Genomic DNA, 15,880 nt, shown 5'->3' on the forward strand with positions numbered 1-15,880 from the left:
AGACAATGATCCAAAACATAAAGCAAAATCTACAATGGAATGGTTCAAAAATAAACATATCCAGGTGTTAGAATGGCCAAGTCAAAGTCCAGACCTGAATCCAATCGAGAATCTGTGGAAAGAACTGAAAACTGCTGTTCACAAATGCTCTCCATCCAACCTCACTGAGCTCGAGCTGTTTTGCAAAGAGGAATGGGAAAAAATTTCAGTCTCTCGATGTGCAAAACTGATAGAGACATACCCCAAGCGACTTACAGCTGTAATCGCAGCAAAAGGTGGCGCTACAAAGTATTAACTTAAGGGGGCTGAATAATTTTGCACGCCCAATTTTTCAGTTTTTGATTTGTTAAAAAAGTTTGAAATATCCAATAAATGTCGTTCCACTTCGTGACTGTGTCCCACTTGTTGTTGATTCTTCACAAAAAAATACAGTTTTATATCTTTATGTTTGAAGCCTGAAATGTGGCAAAAGGTCGCAAAGTTCAAGGGGGCTGAATACTTTCGCAAGGCACTGTATATATATATATATATATATACTTTTTGAACAGGATTATCTATTTTGGATGCAATTTGAATGGAATTGATGGAGAGAGAGAAAGACAATGACATAGTGCTCCGGTGCACACTGATTTAAAGCAACAATATGCAAGCGATATGCTGTTTTAAAACTATACAGCTGAAATAAATCAAAAATAATATTTGCAATAAAAAAATAGGTTGACCCCCGAAAGTCAGATAGAGATGTGCAAATTAGACGCGTATTTAGTCCATATATTACTAGCATATGCTGCAGCAAATGTAGGGGCCACAATGGAAATTAGTCCCTGACTTTATTGTGAAATCCCAGTCACTTTTACAATTATTTGTTTATACTGTAAATGTGTTTTTTTTACTGACAAATAAAATCAATCCAAACTGTCCAGCTGCAATTTGATAATTGGAAAGAGACCAAAAAGTTTAAGACATTCAGAGATTGTCAAGCCAAGCCTTTGATACTTGGTAAGCCTAAGGTAGGAAGGGATGTGTTTTCTGTTTGTCGAGACAGTATATTTGTTGTTGTGTTGAAAATGAAAACCGTGATATTGAAGACCCGAAGTCGGTATGTTTTGTTTATTGGTTGTGTGGTGCATTGGCACATAAACCTGTTGGTGAAAGATTTGTTTCATATACACTGCTCAAAAAAATAAAGGGAACACTTAAACAACACAATGTAACTCCAATTCAATCACACTTCTGTGAAATCAAACTGTCCACTTAGGAAGAAACACTGATTGACAATACATTTCACATGCTGTTGTGCAAATGGAATAGACAACAGGTGGAAATTATAGGCAATTAGCAAGACACCCCCAATAAAGGAGTGGTTCTGCAGGTGGTGACCACAGACCACTTCTCAGTTCCTATGCTTCCTGGCTGATGTTTTGGTCACTTATGAATGCTGGTGGTACTTTCACTCTAGTGGTAGCATGAGACGGAGTCTACAACCCACACAAGTGGCTCAGGTAGTGCAGCTCATCCAGGATGACACATCAATGCGAGCTGTGGCAAGAAGGTTTGCTGTGTCTGTCAGCGTAGTGTCCAGAGCATGGAGGCGCTACCAGGAGACAGGCCAGTACATCAGGAGACGTGGATGAGGCAGTAGGAGGGCAACAACCCAGCAGCAGGACCGCTACATTCGCCTTTGTGCAAGGAGGAGCAGGAGGAGCACTGCCAGAGCCCTGCAAAATGACCTCCAGCAGGCCACAAATGTGCATGTGTCTGCTCAAACGGTCAGAAACAGACTCCATGAGGGTGGTATGAGGGCCCGACGTCCACAGGTGGGGGTTGTGCTTACAGCCCAACACCGTGCAGGACGTTTGGCATTTGCCAGAGAACACCAAGATTGACAAATTCGCCACTGGCGCCCTGTGCTCTTCACAGATGAAAGCAGGTTCACACTGAGCACATGTGACAGACGTGACAGAGTCTGGAGACGCCGTGGAGAACGTTCTGCTGCCTGCAACATCTTCCAGCATGACCGGTTTGGTGGTGGGTCAGTCATGGTGTGGGGTGGCATTTCTTTGGGGGGCCGCACAGCCCTCCATGTGCTCGCCAGAGGTAGCCTGACTGCCATTAGGTACCGAGATGAGATCCTCAGACCCCTTGTGAGACCATATGCTGGTGCGGTTGTCCCTGGGTTCATCCTAATGCAAGACCTCATGTGTCTGGAGTGTGTCAGCAGTTCCTGCAAGAGGAAGGCATTGATGCTATGGACTGGCCCACCCGTTCCCCAGACCTGAATCCAATTGAGCACATCTGGGACATCATGTCTCGCTCCATCCACCAATGCCACGTTGCACCACAGACTACCACAGACTGTCCAGGAGTTGGCGGATGCTTTAGTCCAGGTCTGGGAGGAGATCCCTCAGGAGACCATCCGCCACCTCATCAGGAGCATGCCCAGGCATTGTAGGGAGGTCATACAGGCACGTGGAGGCCACACACACTACTGAGCCTCATTTTGACTTGTTTTAAGGACATTACATCAAAGTTGGATCAGCCTGTAGTGTGGTTTTCCACTTTAATTTTGAGTGTGACTCCAAATCCAGACCTCCATGGGTTGATAAATTTGATTTCCATTGATCATTTTTGTGTGATTTTGTTGTCAGCACATTCAACTATGTAAAGAAAAAAGTATTTAATAAGAGCATTTCATTCATTCAGATCTAGGATGTGTTATTTTAGTGTTCCTGTTATTTTTTTGAGCAGTGTATTTTATATTATAAAATATGGCATCAAAATGTTGAAAATCTGATTCCCCCTAGCTGATCACTGTCTGCAACCGGCTTTGATCTTGAAGTAACGAAACAGGCAGGGAGAGTGAGCTCTTCTGTGGTTGTCAGCGAATCCTCAACCTTCTGGCCCGTAGCCCTGCATGGCACAAACTGTGCCACAAAAACATGCAGAAGTGGCAAAGTTGATATCCACCTTTATAAACACAGGGTCACTACAGTTATTATTATTTTAGTTAATTCCATTTATTTACAGTACAAGGGGAGGGTCATGCATTTATGACACCTGGAGTTGAACCAGGTGAAAGCTGTGATCTGATTGATTTCACTTGTTAAATCCACTTCAATCAGTGTAGCTGAATGGGAGAAGACATGTTAAAGAAGGATTTTTAAGCCTTGACAAGTGAGACATTGATTGTGTATGTGTGCTATTCTGTGAATGGGTGAATGGGCAAGACAAAATATTTAAGTGCCTATGAACAGGGTATGGTAGTAGGTGCCAGGCGCACCGGTTTGAGTGTCTCAAGAACTGCAACACTGCTGGGTTTTTCACTCTCAACAGTTTCCTGTGTGTATCAAAACTGGTCCACCACCCAAAGGACATCCAGCCAACTTGACACAACTGTGGGAAGCATTGGAGTGAACATGGGCCAGCATCCATGTGGAATGCTTTTGACACCTTGTAGTCTGCCCCGATGCCCCGATGAATTGAGGCTGTTCTGAGAGCAAAAGGAAGTGCAACTTAATATTAAATACCTGTTCCTAAAGTTTTGCCCATTCAGTGTAATGTCATTGTAGTAGACCTACTTCCCTAAGTAAAATAAAAAGCAGATTTTGCAAACATGCACATCCAAACATGTTATGCATGAAGTAACTTGCACATATCAAAGCTGATCTATATACTGAGGCTTCACCTCTTCCTCTCTGCACATATTCAGTCGTAATGAAGGAGAGTAAGGCAGACTTGATCTTGGTTGCCATATCCAACATTGGCTAGTCTGTTGTTCACTTTGATGTAATCCTGCAGACAATATACAAACACAAATTACTGCATGGAAAGGTAACATTTTGCATGCCTAGATTGCCTCTTAAATACGTTTTTACAACAGAGAAGGATGGGAGATGCAAGGGGAACGGTAACTGAAAACGCCACACTCACTGCATCATCCTCCAGGATGTTCTCCAGGACACTGACTATGTTGTTGAAGGAGGGCCTTTGGGTGTAGGACTCCAGCCAGCAGTCCTTCATCATCTGCAGTCTAGAAGGAAAGGGATATGTGGCATAAACACTGGTGTAACTCAGGCAGTTGTTGTTGCCATCCTGTACCTGTCCCGCAGGTGTGATGTTAAGATGTACCGATCCTGTGCAGGTGCTGTTACACGTGGTCTGCCACTGTGAGGACGATTGGCTGTCCATCCTGTCTCCCTGTAGCGCTGTTTTAGGCTTCTCACAGTAAGGACATTGGAATTTATTGCTCTGGCCACATCTGCAGTCCTCATGCCTCCTTGCAGCATGCTTAAGGCACGTTCACGCAGACGAGCAGGGACCCTGGCCATCTTTCTTTTGGTGTTTTTCAGTCAGTAGAAAGGCCTCTTTAGTGTCCTAAGTTTTCATAACTGTGACCTTAATTGCCTACCGTCTGTAAGCTGTTAGTGTCTTAATGACCGTTCCACAGGTGCATGTTCATTAATTGGGAAACAGTGTTTAAACCCTTTACAATGATCTGTGAAGTTATTTGGATTTTTATGAATTATCTTTGAAAGACAGGGTCCTGAAAAGGGGACATTTCTTTATTTTGCTAAGTTTACTAGCGCACCAGTATCATGCAAATACACATGAGCAGTCAGATATGCCTGGAAATATTCCATGTAAAAAAGTATCTGAAGGGGGATAATTACTCACATCTCTGGCCTACATGTCTCTGGTTCTGAGTTCCTGTGTCCAGAGCAGATGTAGCGCACCACCAACTCTAAAGTCTCCAGGTTGGGATATGGTAAGGTCCCTAAGATTAAGACGAATCATTACAGCACTGTTAAAAAATACATGGCAAATGGAAATCCAGTATGGATGGTGTTAAGAGCTAGATGGGAGGGGTTGAATGGAGCTGAAGGGTGGGACAAATAACAACAAGATCACAAATGTAAAATCTACTGTGTCTGTAAAATTGATATATTTTCAAAACTTTTGTGAAACAGCAAAGTTAAACATCTACAATGTAGAAAATAGTGAAAATAAAGAAAAACCCTTGAATGAGTAGGTGTGTCCAAATGTTTAACTGATACTGTATACATTTACTAAAACTACATATTGGGGATTGGAAATGATGCAGACAATTACATTGATGGAAGCTACAATCTATCTTTAATATTAAATTTGATCTACCCCCTAAAAAAAATGAAAATTCATTATTAATACGTTAGTGAATACATTTTTCTCAGTTAATCTCAGGTGCTCTTTCCATTTTACCAAACGTTTGCATCTCCCACAGCACAATGCCAAATGCCCAGACATCCCCTTTGAAGCTGTAGTAGTTGTTTCTGAAGTACTCTGGGGGATACCAACGCAGGGGCACTTTTTGCTGCGAACAGAACCAAAAAGAACAGCCAAGTTAAATTATGCTCTGGTCACAACGCCTGGGTGACTCCAAGACAGTCCTCCTCACCAAGTGGTCTCCTTTGTGGCTGCTGCGACGGCTGCTCAAAAGAGTCAGGTCTTGGGCTAGTCCAAACTCCGCCAGCTTCACCTCTCTGGGGAAATGGTTAACCATGATGTTCCTCAGGGCTAGGTCACAGTGCACCACCTGTAGTATGAACAATTGTGCAACAGAGATTATGGGGACTGTAGTCAAATATGTATGTGTGGTGACCACAGACAAAGGTGAAATATATGACATTGTTGATGGATTTTTCAAATGATTCTAATGTACCATTTTAGAGCGCAGGTGTCTCATTGCATGGGCAATGTGATATGCTGCTGTGGTGAAGTGCTTTTGCAGATCACTGTCCCTGCTCAGTTGGTGTTGATTCACTTGCAGGAAACTTCGCAGGGTCCCACTGCTCACCGACTCCAGGATCAGCATGTAAGGAGCTGGAGTAAAGGAAAATGAAACACACACAACACCACCTTACTGTATAACTTTTTGCCATGGTCCAAATTTCAGAAACAATTAATGCTTAATGAACAAGTCTGTGACTCTTACCCTGTGTGATGTTCCAGTCTAGCAGCTGCAGCACGTTCTTGTGGGTACCCAGCTTCCTCATGATGTTCACCTCCCTGGCTACCCTCCTGTGGGTAACCCCTACCGAGAACAAACCACGCTTATCAACTGTTTTGGTAGGTATAAGCTCCTGGGTGCATTTCAAACAGTAAATCTCTGATGGTGAGGGCTGTGATTGGTACATGTATTATTGTGAGGAGTACAGTGCATTGTCTTTTTGGTATTGACTAACAACGTTAAATAAACTCAGCAAAAAAATAAACGTCCTCAAACTGTCAACTGTGTTTATTTTCAGCAAACTTAACATGTGTAAATATTTGTATGAACATAACAAGATTCAACAACTGAGACATAAACTGAACAAGTTCCACAGACAAGTGACTAACAGAAATGGAATAATGTGTCCATGAACAAAGGGAGGGTCAAAATAAAAAATAACAGTCAGTATCTGGTGTGGCCACCAGCTGCATTAGGTACTGCAGCGCGTCTCCTCCTCATGGACTGCAACAGATTTGCCAGTTCTTGCTGTGAGATGTTACCCTACTCTTCCACCAAGACATTTCTGTCTAGCAGGAAATCATGCACAGAATGAGCAGTATGGCTGGTGGCATTGTCATGCTGGAGGGTCATGACAGGATGAGCCTGCAGGAAGGCTACCACATTAGGGAGGAGGATGTCTTCCCTATAACGCACAGCGTTGAGATTGCCTGCAATGACATCAAGCTCAGTCTGATGATGCTGTGACACACCGTCCCAGACCATGACGGACCCTCCACCTCCAAATCGATCCCGCTCCAGAGTACAGGCCTCGATGTAACGATCATTCCTTCGACAATAAACGCGAATCCGACAATCACCTCTGGTGAGAGAAAACCGCGACTCGTCGGTGAAGAGCGCTTTTTGCCAGTCCTGTCTGGTCCAGTGATGGTGGGTTTGTGCCCATAGGCGACGTTGTTGCCGGTGATGTCTGGTGAGGTGTTGTTACACGTTGTCTGCCACTGCAAGGACGATCAGCTGTCCGTCCTGTCTCCCTGTAGCGCTGTCTTAGGCGTCTCACAGTATGGACATTGCAATTTATTGTCCTGGCCACATCCGCATGCCTCCTTGCAGCATGCCTAAGGCACGTTCACGCAGGTGAGCAGGGACCCTGGCCAGCTTTCTTTTGGTGTTTTTCAGTCAGTAGAAAGGCCTCTTTAGTGTCCTAAGTGTTCATAACTGTGACCTTAATTGACTACTGTCTGTAAGCTGTTAGTGTCTTAACGACCGTTCCACAGGTGCTTGTTCATTAATTGTTTATGATTCAGTGAACAAGCATGGGAAACAGTGTTTAAAGCCTTTACAATGAAGATCTGTGAAGTTATTTGGATTTTTACAAATTGAAAGGGACGTGAAAAAGGGACGTTACTTTTTTAGCTGAGTTTAGTAGTAAGCTTGGTGGATTTGTCCTTACCCTCTTTGGTCATCTTGCAGGTGACAATGGAGTGACCCTTGCAGGTGCCACGCGTCATCTTAGCCTTGTAGTACACCCCTTCCCTCCCTGCTTTGATGAGTTGCTGCATGCCCAGCCCTGATGTGTTGAAGCAGGAACCCTGGGAAATTAAGTCCATGCTGTTACAACATTCTACAGCTAGATTTAAGTATGAGAATGTTATTTTACCCTGTAGCTTTTTCTTCAACCTGAGTTTACCGTTTGCTGTGGTCTCCAGAGAGACCTAGAAGCTGACTCGGTTGTCTGCCTGAGCAGGGGAGTGGGCGAGCTAGTGTTCTGATACTCCTGTCCCAGAGTGACAGAGACAAGCTCTAGTGGGATTCTAGTCTCACGCACTAGACACTTCCTCAAGGTTAGGGGACTTAGAGCTGGGGGGTTGGATGGAGGAGCTCTGCCCAATAGACCCTCAACACCCTGCAGCTCTCGAATGGTGTGAATCAAAGTGCGATACCTGGAAAGGGTATGAAAAAAGTTAGTTGTACTGTATATTACTGCATCCAGTATGGAATAAACACATCCGCTGCTGATACTGTATTAAGGAAAGGTACACGTTTGATATGTTAACAAGTAGTTGAGCTATAAACTTACTTCATTGTCCACAGAATGGCCAGTAAAAGGACAATGGTAACAGTAAACCCAGAAATACCGATTAAAATGTAGAACATCCCATTAAATTTGACACCATCTGAGAAAAGACATGTTCACCGTTACATCACAGCATGAGAAACCGGCATCAGTAAACTTCTCACATGACATATGATTATAGGACTCACCTACTACAGGATCTGTTGAGAATGTATTATCAAGATAATGTATTATATTTGAAGGTCTTGTTATGTTGCTGATGAGGGAGGTTTCTGTGTGATTGTTGCTTGTATTCACATATGACATTGTTCTTTTGAGTGTGCACATTGCCTTCATCTGAGGAATCAAGAGCAACAATGTGAAATGATGAGCAAGGAGTTGTTCTAAAGTCCCCATCCACATCGATGGGACCACAGTGGAGAAGGTGGAAAGCTTCAAGTTCATCAGCGTACACATCACTGATGATCTGAAATGGTCTACCCACACAAACAGTGTGTACCTCAGGAGGCTGAAGAAATTTGGCTTGGCCCCTAAGAACCTCAAACTTTTTAATCTCAAGGCCATCAGACTGTTAAATAGCCATCACTAGCCAGCTACCACTCGGTTACTCAACCCTGCACCTTAGTAGCTGCTGCCCTATATACATTGTCATGACGTGTCTCTTTCTGGGTATAGATCGGGGCTTCCCCCTCTCTGTCTCTCCTACACCCAGGTTCTGTCATCTCAGGTCGTAAATTCCTGGCGGAGACTCTTCCCCTTTTCATGCAGAGAGACCACAGAGTGAACAAAGGATTTCACATGGCCGAACCCCTAAATCCCCAAAATGGGAAAATGAAACAAAATGTCCACTTCTGAGAAGGTGGGAATGGTCCGTGGACACTTAACTTCTCTAGGGTAGGGGGCAGCATTGGGAATTTTGGATGAAAAGCGTGCCCAAATTAAACTGCCTGCTACTCAGCCATAAAAGCTAGAATATGCATATAGTAGATTTGGATAGAAAACACTCTGAAGTTTCTAAAACAGTTTGAATGATGTCTGTGAGTATAACAGAACTTATATGGCAGGCAAAAACCGGAGAAAAAATCCTACCAGGAAGTGGGAAATCTGAGGTTTGTAGTTTTTCAACTCTTAGCCTGCACAGTGTCTATGGGGTCATATTGCACTTCCTAAGGCTTCCACTAGATGTCAACAGTATTTAGAACATTGTTTGAGGCTTCTACTGTGAAGTGGGGGCGAATGAGAGGGGATTGAGTCAGAGGCCTGCCAGAGAGGCACGAGCTCAGTCTCGCGCGTTCACGTGAGAGCGAGTTCTGTTCCATTGCATTTCTACAGACAAAGGAATTCCCCGGTTGGAACATTATTGAAGATTTATGTTAAAAACATCCTAAAGATTGATTCTATACATCGTTTGACATGTTTCTATATATGACTTTTCTTCTGAACTTTTGCCTGGACCTGCCCGCACGTCGTGAGTTTGGATTTGTGAATTGAACGCGCTATCAAAAGGAGATATTTCGACATAAATTATGGACATTGTCGAACAAAACAAACATTTATTGTGGAACTGGGATTCCTGGGAGTGCATTCTGATGAAGATCATCAAAAGTAAGTGAATATATATATATATATATATATATATATAATGTTTTTTCTGACTTCTGTTGACTCCAACATGGCGGATATCTGTTTGGCTTGATTTGTCGTCTGAGCGCCGTACTCAGATTATTGCATGGTTTTCTTTTTCCGTAAAGTTTAAAAAAAATCTGACACAGCGGTTGCATTAAGGAGATGTGGATCTAAAATTCCATGCACAAGTTGTATGTTTTAGCAATGTTTATTATGAGTATTTCTATAAATTCATGTGGCTCTCTGCAAAATCACCGGATGTTAAGGCCTCCCGGGTGGCGCAGTGGTTAAGGGCGCTGTACTGCAGCGCCAGCTGTGCCATCAGAGTCCCTAGGTTCGCGGCCAGGCTCTGTCGTAACCGGCCGCGACCGGGAGGTCCGTGGGGCGACGCACAATTGGCCTAGCGTGGAGTGGTTGAAAAACGAGTTTAATCACTCCAACCTAAGTGTTTGTAAACTTCCGTCCTCAACTGTATATCTCTGAATGTGCACATTTCTCAATTATGATGTTTCCATCTAATTCTTGTATAAAATGAATGAGTTGAAGATGAAACTATTTGTGAAATGATGTAATGTTATGTTAAGCCTTTAATGTGATAGAATTGTATTCCCTTTAAAGTTTAACTAAGTCATTGGCCCGCCCCCGTGAGCACAGACATGATCAGGCATCATTGAACCGCCTTTTCTACTGTTACAAATAAACCCCCCCCCCCCCCAAGGAAATCCTTTTCAGACCATGCGTACCTCTGTGTAAACTGACGTGGCACAGGTTTGAGTGCCAAGACTAAGCAAACCCACCCGCGTGAGCTGTGATTGCGAATAGTTATTGAATTCCTAACCATACCACGTGGAGCATTGGCTACACGGCTGGAAATGGTTCAACTCTGAGACTACCGATCCCTACAGAATAAGAGCAAATCTTAGATACTAATTTCTAGTCTGCAGCTAGAAATTATGTAAACCTGGGATGCGAAGAGATCACAAGACACATGGGTGTAAATATATATCGATTGCAATTATTCCCGAATTAGTTAGTGTTCATGTGCAAAGGATTAGCATTTCAATAAATATAATTATCAACTGTGTGTAGTGATCCCTTTTGTCTTTCCCACTCTTTCTGTCCACACCCACTTCCCTTTGTCCACCAAGCCATCATATTGGCTTAGCCCATTGGGGAATCTTCCCTATCCTTGTTAGCAACCTATCTACTGTTTGTTTGTTTATGCATTTCTGTGATTATTTAGTTAGTAAATAAATGATTAAGCCAATTGGTGTATGGATGATTCATAGTAAAGGTTGTGTTCGCGGAGATAACCAACAATTTACGACGTTTGGAATGAGACTGGCGTGAGGTAAAGAATAATTCATTAGTAGAAGACTAATTGATCAGATATGAAAATATCTGAAGAGTTATAACTTGGTAATCTGAAGATTTTCCTTGGTGCCCTGACTTCCTAGTTAATTAGGTTTACATGATTAGTTTAATCACGTAATAATAATTAGAGAATTGATTTGATAAAATAAATCTTCACTTTTAATGATGCCAAAGACACGACAGCATAGCCATGGAATCACTGGCCACTTTAATACTGGAACACTAGTCACTTTAATAATGTTTACATACTGCTTTACTCATCTTATTTGTATATACTGTATTCTATTTTAGTCAATCCCACTCCGACATTGCTCGTCCTAACATTTATATATTTCTTAATTCCATTCTTTACTTCTAGATGTGTGTATCGTTGTGAATTGTTAGATACTACTGCACTGTTGAAACTAGGTACACAAGCATTTCACTACACCCGCAATGTCTGTTAAATATATGTGTGACCAATAAAATGTTATTTGAAGTAGGCATAGAGCCATAATTAGTTTTTAATTAGTTATATTGAGCTGATATAGAGAGGAGATCTTACCCATAGAGCCCATGCAGGTAGATATTCAAACACCTATCCAAATTCATGTGAAACCTTTTCTATTGTGATCACTTTGTGGACCACCTACATATGTTCTTTACCTCACTTCCTGTTGTCCCTCACTCACAGGAAAGAGGAGCTTAGTCTTCAACACCACTGTCTCGCTGCAACAATTTAGCTTTCAAGTCATCCTACAATCATGCACTAGTATGAGCTTTTGGGTGACAAAAGAAGTGGCTGTTGATTAACACTTTATGACGGGCCACTTATTGTTTTAAATTAAACATTAAGAGTTAAAGCTGGAAATTTGGCCATGTGTAAAAAAATAAAATAAAAAAAAGTTCCATTTAGTCATCTCTGTGGTTATCAAGCGTGTGTGTCATGGAGTGCTATGAGGTGGGAGGCATTTCCCTGCAGTGCTCTGATGTTTACATTCACCAACAGTTACATATCTCTAAGGGGGATGGGGGCCGACATGGTGTCTATATTGTGGTTTCCTCATAGGAAGTACTTCTACAACAGTTCTTTGAGCTTTGCTTCTCGAACATATGTGGTCCTAAGGTTTATTAACTCCTGGGGATTACTATACAACAGACCATTCTGAGAATATTGTCTAGCTTAGGCTAGTTATGACAATGTTATTAAGTCATGACCATTATACAATTACATGACATTTTCCAAATGTAAAAAAAAACCTTTATTTAACTAGGCAAGTCAGTTAAGAACAAATTCTTATTTTCAATGACGGCCTAGGAACAGTGGGTTAACTGCCTTGTTCAGGGGCAGAACAACAGATTTTTACCTTGTCAGCTTGGGATTCAATCTTGTAATCTTTCGGTTATTAGTCCAACCACTAGGCTACCTGCCGCCGAATAAGTCTGTACAAGAAAAAGGGAGACAGGCTGTGTAGTTCATTGGCTGCTTTAATAGTTACAGAAACTAATTCACTTCATATACAAGGCAGATCTTTACAGTTCATATTCCAATACATCCTTTTTCCAAAAGTATTTATGTACATTTAAGTTTTTCCTCAAGGGTTATTGCAAAATACATTTTAAATTTAAACATTTTACAAAAGTACATGAAATTAATAAATTAAAAAACTAAAACTAAATAGACATAAAACAAAATAAATAAATCATTCAGTAGTATTCACTGCATCAAGCTTTTCGGGGGGACAATTCTGAAAATGACCACGGCAATAGCCGGCTAATGTTAAAAATGTAAAAAAATATAATTATCAGGATGTGTATCATTCTACCATCATAGGCCAGGTAGAGTTGGTAGGTTTCTGTCCAGCTGTTATAATCAGTAATTGATTCACCAAATAAAGCATATACCTCAACAAGACTTAAGAAATGAGAGCCGTGTATTGTAATGGATATACTATAGCTCACAGCCTAGAGTTTGTGATTTTTTTCTCCATCTGATTAGATTCAATTCAACTCCTATGTGTCACATACAGTGTATGTCAATATAGTTACAGTAAATACATCTTTCAAAGCTCAGAGGGAAAAGCTAGCTATTAAATTGTTGAATAACGGTAAGGTACAACTGCTCAAACTGTCAAATGTCCCACTCTGCCTAAATCAAATACCTAATACCCATGGCATTCAGAAAGATGCAACATTATTCACAACGTCCTTCGAATTTGTGAACTCATGACTTGCATTAGGGCTCCCGAGTGGCGCAGCGGTCTAAGGCACTGCATCTCAGTGCTAGAGGCGTCACTATAAACACCCTGGTTCGAATCCAGGCTGTATAACAACCATCCGTGATTGGGAGTCCCATAGGGCGGCGCACAATTGGTCCAGCGTCGTCTGGGTTTGGCCAGTGTAGGCCGTCATTGTAAATAAGAATTTCATCAACTGACTTGCCTAGTTAAATAAAATATTAAGATAATGTACCGTTAAAGTCAGAAGTTTACACTTAGGTTGGAGTCATTAAAACTCGTTTTTCAACCACTTCACAAATTTCTTGCTAAAAAATTATAGTTTTGGCGAGCCGGTTAGTATATCTACTTTGTGCATGACCCAAATCATTTTCCCAACAATTGTTTACAGATTATTTCACTTAATCACAATTCCAGTGGGTCAGAAATGTACATATACTAAGTTGACTGTGCCTTTAAACAGCTTGGAAAATTCCAGAAAATGTCATGGCTTTAGAAGCTTATGATAGGCTAATTGACATCATTTGAGTCAATTGGAGGTGAATCTGTGGATGTATTTCAAGGCCTACCTTCAAACTCAGTGCCTTTTTGCTTGAAATCATGGGGAAATCAAAAGAAATCAGCCAAGACCTCAGATTTTCTTTTGTAGACCTCTACAAGTCTGGTTCATCCCTGGGAGGAATTTCAAAATGCCTAACAGTACCACGTTCATCTGTACAAACAACAGTACAAAAGTATAAACACCATGGGACCACGCAGCCATCATACAGCCCAGGAAGGAGACGCGTTCTGTCTCCTAGAGATGAATGTACTTTGCTGCGAAAAGTGCAAATCAATCCCAGATCAACAGCAAAGGACCTTGTGAAGATGCTGGAGGAAACCGGTACAAAAGTTACTATATCCACAGTAAAACAAGTCCTATATCGACATAACCTGAAAGGCCGCTCAGCAAGGAAGAAGCCACTGCTCCAAAGCCGCCAGTAAAAAGCCAGACTACGGTTTGCAACTACACATGGGGACAAAGATCGTACTTTTTGGAGAAATGTCCTCTGGTCTGATGAAACAAAAATGCAACTGTTTGGCCTTGATGACCATCATTATGTTTGGAGGAAAAAGGAGGAGGCTTGCAAGCCGAAGAACACCAGCCCAACCGTGAAGCAGGGGGGGGGGCAGCATCATGTTGTGGGGGTGCTTTGCTGCAGGTAGGACTGGTGCACTTCCTCATGATGCCATCTATTTTCTGAAGGAAAATGTGGATATATTGAAGCAACATCTCAAGACATCTGTCAGGAAGTTAAAGCTTGGTCGCAAATGGGTCTTCCAAATGGACAATGACCCCAAGCATACTTCCAAAGTTGTGGCACAATGGCTTAAGGACAACAAATTCAAGGTATTGGAGTGGCCCTCACAAAGCCCTGATCTCAATCCTATAGAAAATTTGACGGCAGAACTGAAAAAGCGTGTGCGAGCAAGGACTGAGTTTAAATGTATTTGGCTAAGGTGTATGTAAACTTCCAACTTCAACTGTATACACTACCGTTCAAAAGTTTAGGGTCACTTAGAAATGTCCTTGTTTTTTTTAAGGAAAAATCACATTTGACCATTAAAATAACATCAAATTGATCAGAAATACAGTGTAGACATTGTTAATGTTGTCAATGACTTGTAGCTGGAAACGGCAGATTTTTTAAAATGGAATATCTATATAGGCGTACAGAGGCCTAACCATCACACCTGTGTTCCAATGGCACGTTGTGTTAGCTAATCCAAGTTCATCATTTTAAAAGGCTAATTGATCATTAGAAAACTCTTTTGCAACTATGTTAGCACAGCTGAAAACAGTTGTTCTGATTAAAGAAGCAATAAAACTGTCCTTCTTTAGACTAGTCGAGCATCAGCATTTGTGGGTCCGATTACAGGCTCAAAATGGCCAGAAACAAATAACTTATTTCTGAAACTCGTCAGTCTATTCTTGTTCTGAGAAATTAAAGCTATTCCAGATCTCATACAACTCTGTGTCCCTTCACAGAACAGCGCAAACTGGCTCTAACCAGAATAGAAAGAGTGGGAGGCCCGTTGCACATCTGAGCAAGAGGACAAGTACATTAGAGTGTCTAGTTTGGGAAACAGACACATCACAAGTCCTCAACTGGCAGCTTCATTAAATAGTACCCGCAAAACACCAGTCTCAATGTCAACAGTGATGAGGCGACTCCGGGATGCTGGCCTTCTAGGCAGAGTTGCAAAGAAAAAGCCATATCTCAGACTGGCCAATAAAAAGAAAAGATTAAGACAAGCAAAAGAACAGACCGTGGAACTCTGTCTAGAAGGCCAGCATCCCAGAATCGCCTCTTCACTGTTGACGTTGCTGATAATGGGTCTCTGTACGCCTATGTAGATATTACATTAAAATAAATCTGCCGTTTCCAGCTACCGGGGCGGCAGGGTAGCCTAGTGGGTAGAGTGTTGGACTAGTAACCGAAAGGTTGCAAGTTCAAATCCCCGAGCTGACAAGGTACAAATCTGTCGTTCTGCCCCTGAACAGGCAGTTCCTGTTCCTAGGCTGTCATTGAAAATAAGAACTTGTTCTTAACTGACTTG

At 42.0% G+C, this 15,880-nt stretch overlaps 1 protein-coding gene across 1 annotated transcript; it reads right to left on the reverse strand.

Moving 5' to 3' along the window:
• Positions 1-2,998: 2,998 nt before the first annotated feature.
• LOC139421948 (fibroblast growth factor receptor homolog 1-like) lies at positions 2,999-11,673 on the reverse strand. The gene is made up of 12 exons (XM_071173085.1): positions 11,608-11,673; positions 8,252-8,399; positions 8,067-8,163; positions 7,677-7,929; positions 7,440-7,578; positions 5,972-6,070; positions 5,699-5,859; positions 5,435-5,572; positions 5,239-5,350; positions 4,675-4,774; positions 3,931-4,030; positions 2,999-3,792 (listed from the first exon to the last, which is right to left on the reverse strand). The coding sequence occupies exons 2-12, from the start codon at positions 8,397-8,399 to the stop codon at positions 3,706-3,708; spliced, it is 1,434 nt and encodes a 477-aa protein (XP_071029186.1). The 5' UTR covers positions 11,608-11,673; the 3' UTR covers positions 2,999-3,705.
• Between the last annotated feature and the right edge of the window lie 4,207 nt (positions 11,674-15,880).

The sequence above is a fragment of the Oncorhynchus clarkii genome, chromosome 12 (assembly GCF_045791955.1).
Source record: "Oncorhynchus clarkii lewisi isolate Uvic-CL-2024 chromosome 12, UVic_Ocla_1.0, whole genome shotgun sequence".
In the NCBI taxonomy this organism is placed as follows: domain Eukaryota; kingdom Metazoa; phylum Chordata; class Actinopteri; order Salmoniformes; family Salmonidae; genus Oncorhynchus; species Oncorhynchus clarkii.